The sequence below is a fragment of the Canis aureus genome, chromosome 2 (genome assembly GCF_053574225.1).
Source record: "Canis aureus isolate CA01 chromosome 2, VMU_Caureus_v.1.0, whole genome shotgun sequence".
In the NCBI taxonomy this organism is placed as follows: domain Eukaryota; kingdom Metazoa; phylum Chordata; class Mammalia; order Carnivora; family Canidae; genus Canis; species Canis aureus.
The window spans coordinates 28,707,501-28,731,137 of NC_135612.1; the positions used below are offsets into that span (position 1 = coordinate 28,707,501).

Below are 23,637 nucleotides of genomic sequence, written 5' to 3' on the forward strand. Positions count from 1 at the left end.
TTATACTGAAATCGGGCAGCCCAGGTGGCTCAGCGGTTTAGCGCCGCCTTCAGCCCAGGGCCTGATCCTGGAGACCCGGGATTGAGTTCCATGTCGGGTTCCCTGCATGGAGCCCACTTCTCCCTCTGCCTGCGTCTCTGCCTCTCTCTTTCTCTCTCTCATAAATAAAATAAAATAAATAAAATAAAATAAATAAAATAGAATAGAATAGAATTATACTGAAATCACCACTTGTGATTTATTTTTTTGAAAGGGAATGAGGAGCAAAATTTTCCCTAATGTCAAGTGTTATCACATGGAATATTCTACAAATATTAAGATATAAGACTATCCTCATTTCTCCTTCATTTATTTTTATGTTTGATCTTCTCAAGTGAGAGAAAAGAATGAGATTTTGTGACTTACAAAACCTAATCACTACATAGACATGTTACATATTTATTGGAATGCATGTTATACAAAATAAAAAATTTTATGAAAATGTGTCAATTTTCCCTTTAAGGTTAATTACCAATTATTTACTTCACAGGTTTTAAAGAGTATATGTTAAAGTACACACATTTTACCTGAAAGCTCCGTAAAGTGGTCTGTACCAACAGACAAATGAACAAGGAGTAAAAAGCAAGAACCACAGGATACTCAATCCAAAATCAACCCCTCTTGTAGGATCAACACAAAACCAAGCCAAGCATCCGAAGATATTTAGAAACAGTGTTACAGCGTGGACTGTGGAATCAAAGAACAAAATAGAAAAGAAACATTTATATTCAATTTATGAATTCATTCAACAAAAATTGTAAATGAAAAAATTCTTCCTAAGAACCAATGTACTCTACCACATTTCCAGTTAGTATCTTTCAAAACATTGCTGTTTCTTACACGTTTGATTTGAAAATAGTATACACAGGAAAGAGTCCTAATACACGCCGTGTTTGGCAAAAATTCTTTTGGCCCTCTCCTAATGGGCAACTACCAGAGAAGCGGTGCCTTAGGAGATTCTTCCTGGGGAAGAAAACACCTGATGTGTCTCCTGATCCAAGATCCTGCCAGGAAAAAGAACCAGGTCTTGGAGGGAAAAGATCCCACATTTTGAGTTACCTTTCTGCAGACTAGACCTACAAACCCCCCAGAGTAGACTATACAAGGAGGAGAAAACTGCATTATAACATTTTTAAGCAATAAAATTAACTAGAATCACTGAACTGAAAATACTAACAGTAGCAACTTGAGGGACTATATATAGTCAGTCTCTAAGGATTTCATCTTCTTAAGGTTAACATTTTTTTAAAATGCTGCAATAAAAACGGTATTTTGGTGGAGGATTAAACTTACTTTTAAAGAAAGGAAATAATGCATTTCAGCTGCTGTGGCAGACCTTTCTTTTAATCAACACAGTTAATGGAAAACTCTTTATATGACTCTTTATATGTTGTTAATAATTATGTACCCAGAAAGGCCTAAAACAAAAAATCTGAGTATCATCTAACTATACTTTGATCCTAAAGAACTACATTTGCCCATTTTAATTAATAACTTTTTTAAAGGATTTTTTAATAATGTATTCACAGGCTGAATTAAAAGAAATACATTTTTTCAAAAATTTAAATCATATTCAATATAAATTATTAGTACAACAAAAATATACCAACTACTAAATTAAAAATTAATACAAAACTTAGTAAATCCAAACACAAAAATCCCAACTTACATTAAAAACTTTATAATCTTTTCAACTTATTATTAAATAAAACCAGTAATTAACAAAACAAGATCAAAACATACATTAAAGGATGTCTCTAAATTTGCTTTACAAACTAGATAAATATACAAACTCTAGAATAAGAAAAAGGGCACCAGAGGAAGAATAAAATGAAAACATGTGGGTTATAGAGATAAACCACTGAACTAATAAACCTCTACATTTCAATTTTTAGCTATAAAAATACAGGAGCTATTCCATGTTGAAATCTCCATTCCATTCTGTTACACAAAGAAGACTGACTCTTCCTTATTAACTTTATTACCACTAGGATTTCAAACTCTCATGAAGACTAGCTTCCTAAGAAATTTACTTATGATCTTTTGCCTCAAAAAAAGGAATTCTGTCAATGGCTTAAAAACAGATTTCAAAAGACCGTGAAACAGAGTATTATTATTTTTTAACACTAAATAGCATCCAACTGCCTAAAAAAGTTTTACATATTCACAACATTATGATTCAAATTTCAACCGTGAGAGAATTTTTAAAGGTCTATCTTCTAATTTGCCTAAGAAAGAATATATGGGTATGTATATTTAAAGTTCATTAAAAATTCTTTCAACTATTGATAAAAATATCAATTTAATTTTGTGTAATATATTAAAATTTCTTTCTAAATGTTTTCATAGTAATGAAAAACCATGACAATAAGTCATTTATTTCTAGAAAAAAATAAAACGTTCAGGCCTACTTACTAAACAGTCTACTTATACACAGATCAAGAAATATACAGAAAAGCAAGGCAAGTGAAATTTGTGATTCTGTGTTGCTGATTTCAATTCCATTACAATCCACTTGGTGGATTCCAGCTATCCATACAACACTAAAGATATTTTTAGGGCATTTTGTTTACATGATTTGTAAGTTGAATGACTCAACTTCATATAAAATTTCAATTGCTTTATTAAAGCACTTAAATCTGTTATCACTGAACCTAAATTTGCAACTATCCCTACAATATTCTTCTTGATAAGCTTTGCATTCCAACACAGACACCTAACATATGCAGATTTTAAACGGTATAATTATCTTCTTTACTAACTGATCTTTAAATGGCTTCTTTTCTTTTTTTTTTAATTCAAGAATATACTCAAAGAGGTTAAGATTCATTTCACAGTAATAGTTCTAATTGCTTCAGTTCCTTTATCAAGTAAATTATTTCAAGTAAGGTATCTTTGAAAGTATATCTTCATCTTATTTGGGTTTGGTATTTTGTAGGTTGTATATAACATGGAAATCTAGACTCTGGGTTCTGGAGTCAAGCTATCCATTCCAACCCTAATTGTTGTGTATTCTTGAACAAATTACTCCAATTCTCTCTGCTTTGGCTTCCTTATCTATAAAACTAAGTATTATAGTACCTACTTCATAGGGTAGTTAGGAGTTAACAATATCATGTATATAAAGTGATTAGTACTATATCTGGTACAAATAAAGCCTCAATAAATGTTCTCTTTCATTATAATTATTATTAGAGTATGAAAGCACTTGTTAACTCTGAAATCATTAAGAGGTTGACACTTCTTGAAAATAACTTATTAAAACAATCTCCATTTTATGAAATTTACAAATATCACTGAGCTGGTATTAGATCTTACCTTATCCCAGTACTGTTTTTTAAAATATTGAGATCTCTTTATATATAATTAAGAGATCTGTCAATTCAACCGAATTAAGAAAAACTATATTCTAAACACCTCAGAAAGTTATATATTTATAAAACAAAATAGACCTATTTTGAAACAATTAGCACAAGTAGCCATTCAGTTAAAATTAACCATCTTTTCCATTCAATCTCTATATACTAAATTCCTTATAGAATTTTCTTACAACCCCTATCTCCCCCATCCAAAATATGTTTTTCCACTGAATCAAAGAACTTATACTTAAAATTCCAGGCCAATTTCTTCCCATTAAAAAATAATTTTTACATATACGCATATATGTTGATTAAATAAAATATATAGGTTGTTTACACGTACACATACAAAATCAAAACCTTTAATATTAAAAGTATATACTACTACTTTCACTGGTGATTTAGCAAGATACTAGGTCAACAACAAAATCTCAAAGAGAAACTAAGAGTTAATGTACTTATCCATAAGGAATTGCTACTCACATTGTAAAATAACTTTATATATACGAAGAATGCTCCTAAAAGATTTTGAGGAAAATTGTCTCATTTATTTAGGAGGGGGAAAAAACAGCTCCCTAATTTTATAATAACATGCATAAATTTCTCCATCAAGAATGTATATTACAAATTATCCATTAGTCCAGCAGTTATGCAGGTGAGAAGTATGACAGCTACACCCTCTAACTAACATACTAACATTAAATGGTGCTGAGACTACTGTTTGGAATAAAAGTAAAACAGAGAATAAGTGGGAATTCTGTGTATGTAGAATAAACTCTTAACAGCTTGACATTTTATTTTAGTATTACATGAGTTGTAATTATATTCAAAACAAGGCAAGTACCACAGCCTAAATGTGTGTCCTAATGTTCTATTTAGTAAAATATCCTACATTAACTAGGTACTTCCAATAATAAAAGTACTTATCAACCACTTGAAAGTGAAAAGTAAATTATGCTCAAAGCTCTGAGAAAAATGATATTTTGTAGCCCCTTTAAAAAGTCATAATGCTTTAATAGAATTTTTTAGACAGCCTTCATATGTATAAAAATAGTGCAATTTTTTCAAAACAAATATAACCTAGATAGTATTCTACAACTATTCCTTTTTCCTCAAAAAATACATTATATGTGACAGAGAAGTCCTTTCCTCAAAAGAATGCCAGTTCTCCTTTGTTTTCCTCAGCTTAGATTGTCATATTCAATATAATTTTGCAGTACCTAAATATGTTCCACTCCGAAAATTAAGAGCTATACAAAAAGACCATTTGTGATACTATCCTTGATATCTGAATTCCAAAAAGGAGGGTTTTTAACAATAAAAAAACTCTGTTGAATATACACATTTTATACTCACACATCCACAAGTAGTACATAATCTTTACTGTCTTCTGGAATTCTACAGGAATGTCTACAGAAAAATCCTGGTAAAAACAAGGTCCCACAGGAAAATTGCCAGGAAGAGGTGGCCAATTATTTTTTCTGCCTGCAAATTTTAAAAAAATTATATTAGGACCAATATGTGCTATTCTTATTCTTGGTTTCATAACAAAGAACATTATTTGTTCTTTTAATAGATGTTTTATAAATCAAATACTGTATCTCTACATTCCTATATATGTATAGCTTTGAAAGCTAAGCTTTGCATTTTTAAAAATTTTCCCAAAGTAGGGGCACCTGGCTGGTTCAGTCAACAGAGCATGAGACTCTTGATCTAGGGTTGTGGGTTCAAACTCCATGTTGGGTATAGATTACTTACAAATAAAATCTTAAAAAAAAATTTCCCCAGAGCATCTTTAGAAAACATTAATATATGTACAGCTGATATACAGACACAAAAAAAAAAAGAGCACAAAGACATACCCTGTGACTCTACCCTAAAAACAAATCTATTTCTCCAAGTCCTAAGCGTCTGGCTGTCATGTGAATGCCATGCAGTTTTTAAATATCTACAACTTCCTCCTCAGCATCTTAAGTCTTTGAATATAATTCCTAGTCAATGTGAAGAAGGAAGACCAGCGTAAAATCTTCTGAGTTTTCTACTGTTAACTCCATGAAGAAACAACACAATTAACTAATACCAAAGACTCAAATTTGGAAATCTCAAAATCTGACAAAAATAATATTCAAGGGATCCCTGGGTGGCGCAGCGGTTGAGCACCTGCCTTTGGCCCAGGGCGCAATCCTGGAGACCCGGGATCGAATCCCACGTCGGGCTCCCTGCATGGAGCCTGCTTCTCCCTCTGCCTATGTCTCTGCCTCTCTCTCTCTCTCTGTGTGACTATCATGAATAAATAAATAAAATCTTTAAAAAAATAATAATAATATTCAAAATATACATTAAGAAAGCCATAAAACTAGGAGAAAACATGAAACAGGAGAAGGAAGCTAAGGAATTATAACACCTTCAAAAACCTAAAGGAAAAACAAATTCAAACTATGAGGAGGGAAAATGTGTCTACATAAAGACATGAAACTGAAAATAGAGATTGGGAAGTGATGGGAACAATAAAAACACTAAAATTAAAGCAAGAAGTCAAAACATTAAAAACAGAAGGTAAACACAAAAAAAAAAAAAAGGCCACTTCTCATTTTAGAAATTTTTGCCACAATTTTTGAAAATTCGATTTTATATACTTTATATAGACTAAGAAAATTTTACAGTGGAAAACAAGAATGACCTATGTCTGATTCTTTCCAACATGTCTCTGCTATTTATAATTCTTTCCAAATTTTATATTCATTTTTCTTACAAGTCTCATAATATTTGAGAGGAGGAAAGAATAGTAATGTTAGAAGTAGGATCTGAGAACAGAAGTGCCTAGCCATTTATTGGCTAGGGGGCTTTGAGTACCTTAAACTCTTGAAGACTGTAAAATCTGAAGACATCTGTAAAATCTTATGTTTCTTCATAAATTTAAGAGTAGAAATAACAAGAGAATAGCAACTATATCACCCTTCAGAGAACTGTACTAATAATTAAATGAGTTAGTAAGTACTTACATGAATTTCCTACTCTGAATTTCCTACTCTGTTACTATCTTTACTAAAATATCTCCCATAGAGATAACTTATATTAGTCAATACTAAGGACATAGGACAGGTTTTATTACAGGTATTTCAGAAACACTGATCTCAAATAAACCTTTAATTTCTCCTTTTAAGATATTGTCTCCAGTGTCACAAGCAACAAAATGGCCAAGGATAAATGTGTCCTCAGAAGGCCCTAGGCTTACATGCTTTTTTTTTTTTTTTTAAATAATCTTTGAATATATAAATTTTATTTTTAGTTTTTAAATTTGTTAATTAACACACAGTGTAATATTATTTTTAGGTGTACATTATAATGGTTCAACACTTTCATACAACACCTGATACTCATCACAGCAAAGGTTCTCCTTAACCACCATTCTCACCCACCTCCCCTCTGGTAACCATAGAGTTTATTCTCTATAGTTTTCCACAGTGTTTCTGGATTTGTGTCGCTTTTTGCCCCCTATGATCAGTAGTTTTATTTAATTCCACATATGAGTGAAATCATATGGTATTTTTCATTCTCTGACTTAGGCTTACACAGTCTAAGATATGGAAGAAATAGTTCAGTATATTGTTGTTGACTAAGCCCCGTCATTCCATCACTATCTTAGACATAGTAACAATGACTTGTCTAGCTCTTTATCCCTTCTAGGCCAGACACTGCTACCTTTCTCTAAGATACTCCCTTGAAGTGCCCTTTAGTAGTCACAGTCTGCACAGATTTCATAGCAAATGATCAATTCAGTACTTCTTTCTTTGGCATCACTGAGAAGGCTTCCCAGAGTCATGCCACACATTTTTTTAACATGATTTGGCAGGTATGTTATAGTTTTGAGGACAAGGGCAGATAATTAGAAACTGGGCTGAATAAACAAAAGGTAAGAGTCAAATTTAGGGCACCCTCCCATTGTACTCTTAAAGCTTCAATAGATTCAAAGAGGGCCCAAGTGCAGGATCAAAGACTTCTGGCCAAAATCTAAAATTATCATATGCACATTTACTTCCTGTGTTGATAAAGCTAACATTGTTTTAATCAAAAAACTATGCAAATCAGCCAAGATCAGAGAGCTACAGAGTAACAAGTTGGAAATCTGCTGTCTGATCTTGCTAGAATAGGAAAAAAGGGCATGGCCTTGTCCATAAACCAGAATGACTTAGAGCTAGCATAGGCATAATTTAAGTGTTTCAAAGTTATTTTTATTTCAAATTTCTTTGGATACTACCATGTTGACTGAGATTTTGCATTTCTCGTTCTCGACGATCTAATTCTGCTGCTTTTCTTTCTAGCTCTTCTTGGCGCTTAAGAAGCTCAGCTTGGGCCAAGGCATGTTCCTTAAACAAACAAACAAAATATCAATGCATGAATAGGTTGTCAGAGGTAGAAAATCCTGTAACACTACTATACTATCTACCTTTTTTTAAGTTAATTCATTTTTTAGTCATCTCTACACCCATTATGGGGCTCGAACTCACAATCCCAAGATCAAGAGGCATACAGTATTCAAAACTTAATTCAGGGATCCCTGGGTGGCGCAGCGGTTTAGCGCCTGCCTTTGGCCCGGGGCGCGATCCTGGGGACCCGGGATCAGGTCCCACGTCGGGCTCCCGGTGCATGGAGCCTGCTTATGTCTCTGCCTCTCTCTCTCTCTCTCTCTCTCTCTCTCTCTCTCTGACTATCATAAATAAGTAAAATAAAAAAAATTAAAAAAAAAAAAAAAAACTTAATTCAAATGCTCTTCCAAAATACAGGAATTCACTTAAGATTACAGTTTCAAAAGATAGTATGGAGATATTTGACTGATTTTGGCTTTTTTGTTATGAAAACTGTCAGTGAGACTATTGGGCATATTAGAACAGAACAAAATTCTATCAGTAAGAGTAATCAGAGTCCTAATTGGGAAAATAAAATCAAAGTGACCTCTGTGCATAAATGAGAATGAAGAACAGAGGGAACAACTGAGGCAAAACAGACAAATGGAGAAATGACCACTGAATTGCCTCTTAAGAATTGGCTTGAACAGTACCTAAGGTTTCCAATGCAAGAATATATAGTATCTTCTATTTTAGAAGACAAGGAGATGAAGGAGGATATGATTAAGAAATTCTGGGGATGCCTGGGTGGCTCAGGAGTTGGGTGTCTGCCTTTGGCTCAGGGCATGATCCTGGGATCAAGTCCCAAATGAGGTTCCCTCTGAGAAGCCTGCTTCTCCTTCTGCCTGTGTCTCTGCCTCTTTCTCTGTGTTTCTCATGAATAAATAAATAAAATCTTAAAAAAAAAAAAAGAAGAAAAAAAAAAATTCTGGTCTGTAACTCCATCTGCCTTTATGTAATATGAGATATCTTCTTCATCTCCTTTATTCTCATATTTTTGTCATCTGTTACTTCTTACCACTGTCCTTTCCTTAGCCATTACAACTCTTTTCCAATAGTTTCTATTATCCTATCATTGGTTTTATAATAGCACTATGCATTAAACAGTGAAACCAAAGTAACAAAGATTTCCCTCAACAACTGTGCATCAGGAAGATATATGAATTCAACAGCTGCTAATAATACAGTGAAGCAAATATTATAAGCTGAAAAGAGAACTGTATTATAGGGTTGATAAACTAGCTAACCCAAACTCAAAAAGTAAATTAAAAATTAAATAAAGAAAAGAAATCAAGCCAACTTATAAAGAATTCTTTGAAGATGCTATTTATATTGTAATTTCCAATACAAATCTATCCACATAACATGAACTAACCTTTGCAATCTGTGTATAAGCTGGATGTTCCTCCGTTGGTTTCATTATTGCTGGTTGTGTACTGGGGACGTTAGGCATTTTCACAGTGCCTGGTGGAGGCTAGGAAGATTAAGAAAATGACAAATTATGTAACACAGAGATCCAATTTTAACTTCTTTAAAAAGGCCTAACCCCAACAAAAAGCAAAATGCCAAGAATTCCTCTCTTCCTCCTCTAGTTTGTGGTATAGTGCTGCTTCAGTTCTCCATCTCTATCTCTATTTTCCCAAATTCATTCTTCAACTCTCCTCCCGGATGCTGGATGCCAAGCGTAAAAACACAAAACAAAATCTTTAGGTATTCCTTTTTAGTACAACACAGATAGCACCAAACTGAAGAATTTACATTAAGGTTAACTCTTTCCACTAAAGAAAGGTACATGCCTGGCTAGAAAGATAGCAGAGTAGGAGGAACCTAAGCTCAGCAACTCCCACAGATACAACTAGATTTCCACATCAACAGAAATAATCCAGAAACAGTCCAAGGACTGGCACAACAAACTCCACAACTAGGGATGCCTGGGTGGTTCAGTAGTTGAGCGTCTGCCTTTGGCTCAGGTTGTGATCCCAGAGTCCTGGGATCAAGTCCTGCATCGGGCTCCTTGCGAGGAGCCTGCTTCTCCCTCTGCCTGTGTCTCTCTCTGCCCCTCTCTCTGCGTAACTGTGTGTCTCTCATGAATAAATAAAATCTTAAAAAAAAAAAAAACTCCACACCTAAGGCAAGGAAGAGGCCATATCAAAGAAGGTATGAAGGGTGAAGATGCAGTCTGATAGCAAAAAGGACCACAGTCAGCCTCGGTGAAGAAGGAGCCAGGGGCACAGAAAAGAGCGGAAAACAGACTTTCACACTGGGGAGCCTGCTAACAGGAAGGATGAATCTCCGTAATATCTGCCTTTTAAATTTCATGAGTTCTTAAAACCAGCAGGACTAAACCCAGAATTTTAAAAACCAGCATGCTCAGCTCTGGAAGAGCCCAAAAGATGTTAGGAAACAAGAGTCCCTCATCTTAATGAGACACCATGAAAAATAGCCTATGCAGATGCAGTACAGAACCAGCAGTTTGAAAAATGCCATGGGCAGGTAAGAAGGAGAATAATTTGCACATCTCAGAGCATGGCCTGAGGAGACAGGGATCATGGAAAGATCTCTCCAGGAACAAAGGAGCTGAAAAGGTGACATTTTCCTCCCCTGCCCCTAGCATAAGTAACAGTCACCTAAGGAAACCAGAGCTGTGTGGATACATGCTACTTAACTTGCTTATACCAAGCCCAGCCACCTGTGTTTTGGCAGATCAGCCCTTCCCAGTTATGCGCCCCACCCCCCCACCCCTCAAATCCTGGTGCTATGGTGTCTCTCCCTGAGAAGACCAGTGCAAACCCAGCCAAAACCACATCTCCTGACCTGCTTATTTTGCAGGACTCAGTTCCAGCAGGGGCAGATATCATTTCACAAGTAGACCACTGCACACCTTGCTACTCAACAATAGGTAAAGAAAGCAACAGCAAATAAATGGACTAAAGGAAAAAGATGCTGAAACTCAACAGAGCACATGCAATACACATGCCCTAAACCACCACCCTGGGGAACAATGACACTGCACTGCAGGGCACTATAATACCTCTTCTTCAAAGGCTATTAAGAGTAAGATAAGTAACTGACTTCTAACACACAGAAACAGACACAGAGAGTCAAAGTAAGACAGAGTAACATCCTCCAAATCAAAGAAAAACACCAAACCACAGCAATAGACCAAAGAAAAATGAATAAGATATCTGATAGAAAATTTAAAATAGTGATCATAAAGATATTCACTGGACTGGAGAAAAGAGTGAAGGACGACTTCAGTAAGACCCTTAACATAGAGATTTAAAAAGAACTAGAAGTCAATAATACAATGAGTGAAATTAAAAATACACCTGATAAGAATAAATAGCAGGCTAGATGAAGCCAAAGAATGAATTAGTGATCTGGAAGATAGAGTAATACAAAGTAACCAAGTTGAACAAGGGAAAGAAAGTATGCAAATTGAGAATAGAGAATTCAGCAATTCCATCAAGCATAACAACATCCACATTACAGGGATCTCAGAAGAGAGGCAGAAAATGTATACTAAGAAATAGTAAATGAAAACTTCCCTAATGTGAAGAAGGTAACAGATATCCAGATCCAGGAAGCAGAGATACCCCAAAAACTTCAACCCAAGGAGGTCCACACCAAGACACATAGCAATTAAAATGGCAAAAAGTAGAGATAAAGAAAAAAATGTTTAAATCAGCAAGAGAAAAGAAGACCATTACATACAAGGAAAATCACATAAGGCTACAAGCGAATTTTTCAGCAACAACTTTGCAGGCCAGAAAGGAGTGGCATGATACATTCAAACTGCTAAAAGGGAAAAATCTGCAGCCAGAATGCTCTATCCAGTAAGGCTATCATTCAGAATAGAAAGAGAGACAAAGAGCTTCTCAAACAGACCACTAAACCAGCCCTATAAGAAATTTTAAAGAGGACTCTGAGTGGAAACAAAAGATCGTAAGTGAAAGTATGAAAAGTAAAAAACACAAAAGCAGTAAAAATAAGTATTTCTGTAAAAATCATTCAAGAGATTAGTAAAATAAAAGGATATGAAATATGACATTATATACCTAAAAGGTGGGAGGAAGAGGAGTAAAGAATGGGTTTAACCTTAAGCAACCATCAACTTAATATAGACAGCTATATGGAGAAGATGTTACATACAAAGATAATGGTAACCACAAATCAAAACTCAGTAATAAATATACAAATACTAAAGAGAAAGAGATCTAAGCATATCATCAAAGAAAGCCAATGAACCTGAAAGACAGCAAGAATCAGAGAAAATCTATAGAAACAACCACAAAACAAATAACAAAATGGCAATGATTACATATCTATCAATAATTACTTTGAATGTAAATTGACTAAATGTTCCAATCAAAAGACACAGGATGACAGGATGAATATACAAATAAGACCCATCTATATGTTGCCTACAACAGACTCATTTCAGACCAAAAGGCACCTGCAGATTGAAAGTGAGGGAACAGAAAAACATTTATCATGCAAATAGATGCCAAGGAAAGCCAGGGTAAACAATATTTATATGGACAAAACAAAGAACACAAGAGACAAAGAAGGACATTATGTAATAATAAAGGGGACAATCCAACAATAAGATACGACAATTGTATTTATGCATCCAACACAGAAGCACCCAAATACATAAAATGGTTAACAAATACAAAGGAACTAATTGATAGTAATACAATAATGGCAATAGTAGGGGGCTTTAACACCCTACTTGCATCCATGAGATACAGAGAGAGAGAGCGGCAGAGACATAGGCAAAGGGAGAAGCAGGCTCCATGCAGGGAGCCCCCGATGTGGGATTCAATCCTGGGACTCCAGGATCACGCCCTGAGCCAAGGCAGATGCTTAACCACTGAGTGACCCAGGCATCCCTAGGAGCTGGTTCTGTGACAAGATCAACAAAACTGATAAATTAAAGACTCATTACAAAAAAGGGGGAGGAGCTGCCCAAATAAACAAAATTACTAATGAAAGATGAGAAATGACAACCAACACCAAGGAAATACAAACAATTTTAACAGTATATTATGAAAACCTATATGCCAAAAAACTGGACATCTTAAAAAAAATGGATGAATTCCTGGAAATATATAACATGCCAAAATTAAAGCAGGAAGAAACAGAAAATTTGAAGAGACCAACCTCCAGCAAAGAAATTGAATCAGTAGTCAAAAAACTCCCAAAAACCTAAGTCCAGGACCAGACAACTTCACAGGAAAATTCTACCAAACATTTAAGGATGAGTTAAGACCTATTCTTCTCAAACTTTCCCAAAAAATACAAGAGGAAGGAAGACCTCCAAATTCATTTTATGAGACTGGTATCCCCAATACCAAAACCAGATAAAGAGAACTACAGGCCAGTATCTTTGATGAATATAGATGGGAAAATCCTTAACAAAATATTAACAAATTAAATCCAACAATGTATTTTAAAAAATAATACACCATAATCAAGTGGGATTTACTCCCAGTATGCAAGCTTGGTTCAATAATTACAAATCCATCAGTGTGATACATCACATCAGTAGGAGAAATGATAGAAACTATATGATCATTGCAATAGATGCAGAAAAAAGCATTTCAGAAAGTACAATATTCATTCACGGACAAAAACCCTCAACAAGGTAAATCTAGGAAGAACATACCTCAACATAATAAAGGCCTTATACTAAAAACCCACAGCTAATGGGGAAAAACTGAGAGCTCTTCCTCAGGTTAGGAACAAGAAAAGGATGTCCACTCTTACCACTTTCATTCAACATAGTATGGGAAGTCCTAGCCACAGCAATCCTACAATAAAAAGAAATAAAAGGCTGGGGGACCTGGGTGGCTCAGTTAGTTGAGTGTCTGACTCTTATTTTGGTTCAGGTCATGAACCAACCAAGGTTGTGAGATCAGGCCCCAAGTCACACTCCGTTCTCAGTGTAGAGTCAGCTTCTGATTCCTCTCCCTTACCCTGTGTCTCATGTGGATGCATGAGGCCATGTCCATGTTCGTGTTCTTGCACTCTCTCTCTCTTTCTCAAAATAAGTAAAACCTTTAGGGGAAAAAAGGGAAATAAAAGGTATCCAAATTGGTAAGGAAGAAGTAAAACTTTCACTATTTGCAGAGGACATGATACCCTATATAGAAAACCCTAAAGACTCTGCCAAAAACTTACTTAAACTGATAAATGAACTCAGTAAAGCTGCAGGATACAAGTATCAATGTACAGAAATCTGTTGCATTACTCCTTTTTTTTAAGAGAGGGAGAGTGGGAGAAAGGGCAGATGGAAAGGGAGAGAGAGAATCCTAAATGGGCTCTGGGGGATTATCTCACAACCCTGAGATCATGACATGAGCTGAAATCAAGAGTCAGTCACTCAACCGACTGAGCCACCCAGTGCCCCTGTTGCATTTCTATATACTAATAATGAAGGAGCAGAAAAAAAGATTAAGATGACAATCCCATTTACAATACACCAAAGATACTAAGATACTAAGATACCTAGGAAAGGTAAACAAAGGTTTTTCACCTAAACAAAAAGGTGAAAGAGTTATACTCTGAAAACTATAAAACACTAATAAAAGTAAGTGAAGATGACACACAAAGAAATGGAAAGACATTCCATGCTCATGGATTAGGAGAACAATTATTGTTAAAATGTCTATCCTACCCAAAGCAATCTACACATTTCATGCAATCTCTATCAAAATACCAATAGCATTTTTCACAAAACAAACAATCCTAAAATTTGTATGGAACCACAATGACCTCAAATAGCCAAAGCAATCTTGAAAAACAAAACTGGAGTTATTACAATCCCAGATTTCAAGTTATACTATTAAGTGGTAGTAGTTAAAACAGGATCCACTGGCATAAAAACATATAATACATCAATAAAAAGAACACAAAATCCAGAAATAAACCCACAAGTATATGGCTGATTAATCTCTAACAAAGGGGAATGAATATATACAATGGCAAGAAGACAATTTCTCCAATAAATAGTGTTGGGAAACCTGGAGTGCCACATGCAAAAGACTGAAACTGGATCACTTTCTTTCACCATACACAAACTAAACTTAAGATAGATTAAAGATCTAAATATGAGACCTGAAACAGTAAAAATCCTAGAAAATAGCACAGGTAGTAATTATTCTAACATCAGCTAACAATATATTTCTAGATATGTCTCCTGAGGCAAAGGAAATAAAAGCAAAAATAAAACATCTGCATCAAAATAAACTTCTGCACAGTGAAGGAAACAATCAAAAAAATTTTTTATTGGAGTTCAATTTGCCAACATATAGCATAACACCCAGTGCTCATCCCGCCAAGTGCCCCCACTCAGTGCCTATCACCCAGTCACCCCAACCCCCCACCCACCTCCCCTTCCCCTTGTTCATTTCCCAGAGTTAGGTGTCTCCCATGTTTTGTCACCCTCACTGATATTTTCACTCATTTTCTCTCCTTTCCCCTGGAGGGTATTATGCTGAGTGAAATAAGTCAATCAGAGAAGGACAACCATTATATGATCTCATTCATTTGTGGAATATAAAAAATAGTGAAAGGGAATAAAGAGGAAACAATCAACAAATTTAAAAGGCAATCTATACAATGGGAGAAGATATCTGCAATGACCTCAAATACGTAAAGAATTTATACATCTCAACGCCAAAAAAACAAGTAATCCAATTAAAATGGGTGAAGTCATTAACAGATACTTCTCTAAAGAAGACATCCAAATGGACAAGAGATACATGTGCTCAAAATCACTCATCAGGGAAATGCAAATCAAAACTACAAAGAAACCACCTCACACAGATCAGAATGGCTAAACTCAAAAACACAAAAAACAATGTTGGCAACAATGTGAAGAAAAAGAAACCTTCTTGCACTGTTGGTGGGAATGCAAATTTGTGCTAATTTCCACTGTGGAAAACTGCATGGCAGTTCCTCAAAAAATTAAAAATATAACCACTCTACAATCCAGGAATTAACACTCCTGGGTTATTTACCAAAAATACCTAAGCACTAGTTCAAAGGGATACATGCACCTCTATGTTTACTGCAACATTATTTTCAATAGCCAAATTATGGAAGCAACCCAAGTGTCCATCCATAGATGAAGAGATAAAAATGTATATACATATACATAAACTGCAATATTATTCAACCATGAAAAAGAATGAAATCTTGCCATTTGCAACAACATAGATAGATCAAGAGAATATAATGCTGAGTGAAAGAAGTCAGAAAAAGACAAATACATTATGATCTTATTTGTACGTGGAATTTAAGAAACAAATGAGGGCAGCCCCGGTGGCCCAGCGGTTTAAGCGCCACCTTCAGCCTGGGGTGTGATCCTGGAGACCCAGGATGGAGTCCCACGTCGGGCTCCCTGAATGGAGCCTGCTTCTCCCTCTGCCTCTCTCTCTCTCTCTCTCTCTGTCATGAATAAATAAAATCTTTAAAAAAAAAAAAATGAGCAAATGAAAAAAGAAAGATCAACCAAGAAATAGACTCTTTACTATAGAGAACAAACTGATGGTTATCACAGAGGAGGTGGGTAGAAGGATAAGTGAAATAGGGGATGGGGATTAAAGAGTACACTTATCATGATTTTTTTTAAAAATGATATCCCAAAAAAGTAAATAGGAGTGCTTTTGACAGAAATCGATCAATGCCCTTTGAAAGACTAAGAAAAGAGGCTTTAGGGAGATAGAAAATAAACTGCACAACCTCCACTTTGCCAATGAGGACCAGTAGTATTTGAAAGCAGCTGCAAGATAAAAGAGCAAATAGATATTTACAAGACCATCAAAGGGGAACTGCCAACTTACTGTATAAATATACCATGCAGTCATCAAAAGGAATGAGTTAGAGATACAGAAGACTGCCTTTTAAATAATAAATGAAATAAAGTGAACTATAGAATGAATGCATTTAACTGTTTTTTTGCTTTTATAAATACACACTTGTACACACCCAGAAAAACAGATGGAAGCTCTCAGCAAACTGGTATCAGGGGAATTTGTACATTTTGCTTTATATACTTCTCTATTATTTGCCTCCCCCCTCATAATATACTTTTTTTAAATTAAAAAATTTATTTTTGGGATCCCTGGGTGGCGCAGCGGTTTGGCGCCTGCCTTTGGCCCAGGGCACGGTCCTGGATATCCGGGATCGAATCCCACGTCAGGCTCCCAGTGCATGGAGCCTGCTTCTCCCTCTGCCTGTGTCTCTGCCTCTCTCTCTCTCTCACTGTGTGCCTATCATAAATAAATAAAAGTTTAAAAAAAATTATTTTTAAAGTACTCTTTTAAATGGCCATAGGAGGAGGAAAAGAGAAAGAAAGCACACAAGCAAGCAGCTGCAAAGAGAAGCTCAAAGTTCAGAACTATCAACGCCAGAAGACTGCCAACAATGTACCGGGATACTATCCTGACGCAGCAAGTAGCAGTCCTAAAAAGGAAGCCAGGCACAAGAGAAGAAATAACTGAGAATACAACTAATTCTTAAATTCATATGAAAAAGCCAAGGACTAAAAATAGGTCAAAAAATTTTGAGAAAGAAGAGGGCAGATCTATGATATCAAAGCTTATTATAAGGAGATAGTAATTAAGAAGGTGGTACAGATGGCAAAGATACAGAAATCCACCAATGAAGAGAAGGGACACAGAAATAAACCCACACAAATGCAGAAACTTGATACCCAACAGAGGAGACACTCTAAGTCAGTGGAGGAATAACGTAGTAGTCAATAAATGATGCCAGGAAAACTGGCTACCCTGAAATAACAGTTAAACTAAATTTCCTATTTCATATCACACAAAAATAAACTCCAGGTGGATGATCTAAAAGTGAAAAAGCAAAACTTACACGTTTAGGAAAAAATATACGCGAATATTTTTATGAACTTAGGGTACATAAGAGCTTTTGAATGTAAGTGAGCTCTAGAAATTTCTGTGTATTTTGTCTATGATGTATCTCAAGTGCCTAAAACAATGCTTGGAACACAGCAGATCCTCATTAAGTACCTGTTAAATTAAGATTAGAAAAACACACAAACAAGATAGACAAGTTCAACTACAGTATCCGCCGCTTTCTGTAAGTTCCCTTTATATCACTTATAAAGTAACAGCTTTTTTCATAAAATTGAAGAAAATCAGATTTCTTTAGATTAGTGAAAACAGGTACTAATGTAGGTCTTTTGTAAAAGTAGTGTAACATGAAATTTCGGAAAGCACTTTATGCCATTTTGGTTTACGAATAGTTTCATAGGTATGCTCTACTTTTCAAAGTAGGGAAAACCTGTATATTCAAACTTAACAAGTGAAAAGCCAAATCACAGACTAGAGAAAATTGGTTATAATGCATATATAATGCTACCCAAAATACATAAAGAATTGCTACAAATCCACAGAACTATTAACTATTAATAGAAAAATGAGCATAAGATCTGGACAGACAATACAAAGAAAGAAAACAGGAATGGTCAATAAAAATATTAATAGTTCAAACTCACTTGGTAATCAACAAATGAAAAAAATAGTGACATATTTCACAATGATGAGGTTGAAAAACATCAAGTCCAAAATATCAAAATTTGGAATTCCAGTATAAATACAATGACAGCATATATAAAAATTAAAACAAAACAAAAAAAATAAAAATAAAAATAAAAAAAAAATAAAAATTAAAACATATAACCAAGACAGCATTTCAAAAGCAATGAGAACAGCAAAGATTATCAAAATGGTGCCAAAACAATTATTTAAATAAATGGTTTTTGGGGAAAAATCAGTTTTCTGTACCACACCACAATAAATCTCAAGTGGATATTTTTTTGTTAAACTATAAAAACAGAACATAGCATAGTACATATAATATAGAAAACTTTCTGATCTTGGGTTGGAGCAAAGGTATTCTAAATATTTTAAAGGGATGAGGGGGAAGAAATCATAATGAAAAGGCAATATATCTAGTAACTATTTAGAAGTTAAATGATATAGAATATTTCATAACCAAGATTAAAAGGCAAGATCTAATAAGCAACACATGTAATGGTCAATTGGTTAAAACATTTCATTACATACAAATCAATTTTAAAAATGGATGAATATCCATTTTATGTAAGATCTGTATGTATATAAGTTACTGAGAAAGACTACATTTTAAAAAGCCCTTAACAAGCAGCTTACAAAATACATACAAAAAATAAACATATTAAAAATGTTAACCCCTCATTAGTAATCAAAAAAATGTAAGCTTCATCTAATTATTTTTTAGATCATTACTACCATACAATTATCATGTTTTGGAAAAGATGTGGTAAAGTGAGTATTCTTATACATTGATAATGAGTGTATAAATGAGTTTATATAATAATCTTAGAGCTTAATTTAGTATTATGTGCAACAGCCATAGAAGTATTTATATTCTATGACTCACAAATAGCCAGTTTTTTAAAAATATCACAAATAGCCAGTTTAAAAAAAAATAATGGCCCTTAAGTCTCACTCTCTTGGTTTAATATGTAGAGACAACAGAACAATGACCATATAAAACGACTAGCAAAGTTAGTCTGGCAGAAAAATCACATAAGAAATTATCCAAAAATTCACCCAAGGTGAAAACTTATTTTAAATTCTTTACTGCTTTAAATAACAAATGAAGCATTAAAGACAATTCATAAGATAAAGATGAAGACTCGATTAGAGCTAATAACTTGATATATGTGAGATGTAGAATAGCAATGATGAGAAAGATTGGAGAGACACAAATATCTGAGAGCAGTTATATTAATCTAATAGCTATTATGCTAATAATTTCTTCAAATCTGTACATGTTAGCTAGATCACCGTCCTGTTCTGGGATTCAGTATTTTAGCCACCTCAAAACAAGTAAAGCTCTGGCCACAATCTTTAAAGACCTATATTAATGATGGCTTCTAATTCTACTTCAACTTTTCACCTTTGCACATGCAGTAAAAAGAAAACTAATGAAACTATCCACTCAAGACTTCCATTCCTGCAAAGGCATCAATATTGGAAAGGAAGAGGGGATCCCTAGGTGGCTCAGCGGTTTAGCGCCACCTTCAGCCCGGGCCTGATCCCGGGTCCTCAGATGGAGTCCCACATTGTGCTTCCTGCATGGAGCCTGCTTCTCCCTCTGCCTGTGTCTCTGCCTCTCTCTCTCTCTCTCTTCTCCCTCTGCCTGTGTCTCTGCCTCTCTCTCTCTCTCTCTTCTCCCTCTGCCTGTGTCTCTGCCTCTCTCTCTCTGTGTCTCTCATGAATAAATAAATAAAATATTTTTGAAAATTGGAAAGGAAATATAATTATCATTTTTTATTGATCTTACATACATAAAATCCTAAAAGTCTGTCAAAAACTGTTAAAATCAATGATTTCTATAAAGTGGCAGGATACAAAATCAACACAAATAAATCAGGTGCATTCCTTTACATTCATGATGAAGCACTGGAATAAGAAAGCCATACACGGAAGAATCAAAAACAATAAAATAGGGCAGCCTGGGTGGCTCAGCGGTTTAGTGCAGCTTTCAGCCCAGGGTGTGGTCCTAGAGACCCAGGATCCAGTTCAGCCCAGGGTGTGGTCCTAGAGACCCAGGATCCAGTCCCACGTCAGGCTCCCTGCACGGAGCCTACTTCTCCCTCTGCCTGTGTCTCTGCCTCTCTCTCTCTCTCTCTCTGTCTCTCATGAATAAATAAATAAAATTTAAAAAAAAATACAATAGGTGATGGGGTAAAAGAGTACACTTATCACGATGAGCCAAACAACGTGTGGAACTGCTGAATATTGCACATCTGAAACTAACATAACACTCTATATTAACTATCCTGGAATTAAAACTTTAAAAACCTCAATTTTTAAAACTTGGCATTTTAACTGGGATTCCATCAGTATAAAAATGTTTTGTACAACAAAGGAAACAGTCAACAAAACTAAAAAGCTACAGAATAGAAGATATTTGCAAATGTCTTATCAGATAAAGAGCTAGAATCCAAAATCTATAAAGAACTCACCAAACTCAACACCAAAAAACAAACAAAAAACAGTCAAGAAATGGGCAGAAGATGCAAACAGACATTTCTCCAAAGATGACATACAAATGGACAACAGACACATGAAAAAATGTTTGAAATGTAGAGACAACAAATGAAAAAATGACAAATTTGTCAAAAATGACAAATGAAAAACATTTTTCATTTCAAAATACACTCTGGCTCAATATAATTAAGAACATTATAACAATCAAGGTAACACAGTAATATAGAGATTTTTCTATCACCTAATGAGCTCTCTGCACTGAAAATTCTAAAGATGTTTCACTATTAAATAAATAATGCAGAAGATCTCTTCAAGGCTCTGGTCCATGAGTTATCTTTCTGATGCGGAAATATATGTTCTCCTTCCTGATTTTCTTCTATATTCTAAACACACCTATTCAAGAAAATTTCTCCTTGTTTTTTCCTGTTCTCTTCCATCAGTGAACCAATAAAGTGTAAGTTTACTCAGGGTCTAAAGCAATGGTTCTTAATGTGTTTATAGATACCCTATATCTATATATATATCTATAAACCCCTGATACTTTTTGAATATGCAAAATCTGGGGCGCCTGGGTTTGTTGATTAAGCATTTGACTCCTGATTTCAGCTCAGATCATGATCTCAGGGTCCCGCGCCAGGGATCCATGCTCAGAATGGAGTCCGCTTGAGATTTTCTCTCTCCCTCTCCTGCCCCTTCCCCCATTCCCCAGCTTGCTTGCTCACACTCTCTCTCTCAAGCAATAAATAATAAATAAATCTTTTAAAAACGCAGACTCTGGTCCCCACTATGAACACACAGATTCAAAAACTCAAGGGGATGAGGAGAAAAAGTTTACATTTTAAAAGAAGCTATCCAGAGGGAGTTTTAGAAACCTTGAAATTTGAGAACACCTCTCTAAGGCAACAAAGTTCAAGAGACTGCCAAAAGAAACCTAAAACTTTTGCAACTTTCATTGACTTTTTCAGTCTCTGAGCAGACAGGAACTGACTGTGGCTATGCTTAACATATAGATCCTCTTGTTATGAAGGGTGGTGGAAATTACACATATTAATGTCAGAATCAAGACAAATAGCAATAATTTTATCAGAATAGATAACCATGTTAAAACAAGGCTTTTAAAGATTGGAATACTTGGGGGGAAGAGGTGCCCAATAGGATGAAAGAAGAAATATACATGAATGGGAGTTTCCAAGTAAAGAAAGGCAAATGAAAAATAAATAAATAAATAAATAAATAAATAAATAAATAAACAAATAAATAAATAACAGATAAATAAAGATAAATGAATGGAAGAGGCATGACCATACATATTCATACATACATGAATCAAACATTTATTGATCAACTACAATGTCCAACAGTTAATAGACATTTGAGATACGTTAATGAACAAAACAAGTAGACATCCTATTCTCTTGGAGTTTACATTCTAGCAATGGAAGATAAACAATATACATAATAAATACATTTTAGAGTATCTCTAAAAGCAATACATTTGATGGAACAACAATAACAAAAAACAGGTAAAGGTATCGTGAATAAAGGTTGAGTGGATTTAATTTTATAAAGGTGGTCAGGGAAGTCACTATTTGAGTAAATAAATACTTTATGCAAGTGAAGAAGTCAATCTTGCAGGTGTCTGGGGGAGGACCATCTTAGAAGGAATGAATAAGCCAGTGCAAAGTGAGAAGAATGCCTGACGTATTTGACCAATACCAGTGTGCTGGATATAGGAATACATGAGGGAAAGAGTGTAAAGAGATAAAGAACAGAAAGGTGTTAGGAACCCGATTCTTTTAAGGAGTCTTGATTTTACTAGGAAGAAAATTAAAAGCTACTAAAGAGGGCAGCCCGGGTGGCTCAGCGGTTTAGCGCCTGCCTTCGGCCCAGGGTGTGATCCTGGAGTCCAGGAATCGAGTCCCACATCTGGCTCTCTGCATGGAGCCTGCTTCTCTCTCTGCCTGTGTCTCTGCCCCTCTCTCTGTGTGCCTCTCATGAATAAATAAAATATTTTTAAAAAAATAAAAAATAAAAGCTACTGAAGAGTTAACAGGAGACTGAAATAGTCAACTTTAAGGGATCTCATGATACTGAGTTGAAAAGCACCAAAATGAGGCAAAGGTGGAAGGAGAGAGATTAGCTAGGAAACCACCACTGCAGTAATCCAGGCAAGGGATGATCACATCTCAAGCCAAGTGGTGGCTATGGAGAAAAAAATCAGATTTTGATGTATTTTTAAGGGAGAGCCAACAGGATTTCCTGAAAGAATGATGTAATATACAAGGAAATGAAAATAGCAAAATTCTACCAAGGTTTTGACCTAAGCAACTAGTAAGACAGAGAAGAGAAAGACTGAAAATGTGTAGGTTGATAAGCAAGGGATTCAGTTCAGTTTTCATTTTGCTGAATTTGCAATTTCTAAGACACTCAGATATGTCTAGTAGGCAGTTGAAAATACAAACCTGGTGTTCATTAGAGAGGTCTGTGCTGCAGATGTAAATCTGGGAGTCACCCACATGTATTTAAAGCTATAGATAGGGGGATCCCTGGGTGGCGCAGAGGTTTGGTGCCTGCCTTTGGCCCAGGGCGTGATCCTGGAGACCCGGGATCGAATCCCACGTCGGGCTCCCGGTGCATGGAGCCTGCTTCTCCCTATGCCTATGTCTCTGCCTCTCTCTCTCTCTGTGACTATCATAAAAATTAAATAAATAAATAAATAAATAAATAAAGCTATAGATAGAAAGTAGTTAA

At 35.2% G+C, this 23,637-nt stretch overlaps 1 protein-coding gene across 3 annotated transcripts in view; it reads right to left on the reverse strand.

Moving 5' to 3' along the window:
- Window positions 1–23,637, reverse strand: part of SCAMP1 (secretory carrier membrane protein 1) — a 120,406-nt gene that overhangs the window by 55,703 nt on the left and 41,066 nt on the right. For 2 of the 3 annotated variants that reach the window (XM_077867226.1, XM_077867221.1), the window contains 4 exons: window positions 9,180–9,278; window positions 7,657–7,765; window positions 4,755–4,883; window positions 567–726 (listed from right to left, as the gene is read on the reverse strand). In XM_077867226.1, the coding sequence (XP_077723352.1) occupies window positions 567–726; window positions 4,755–4,883; window positions 7,657–7,765; window positions 9,180–9,278 (497 nt within the window). The remainder of the gene's footprint in view (window positions 1–566; window positions 727–4,754; window positions 4,884–7,656; window positions 7,766–9,179; window positions 9,279–23,637) is intronic. The other variant, XM_077867228.1, reaches the window with a different exon arrangement.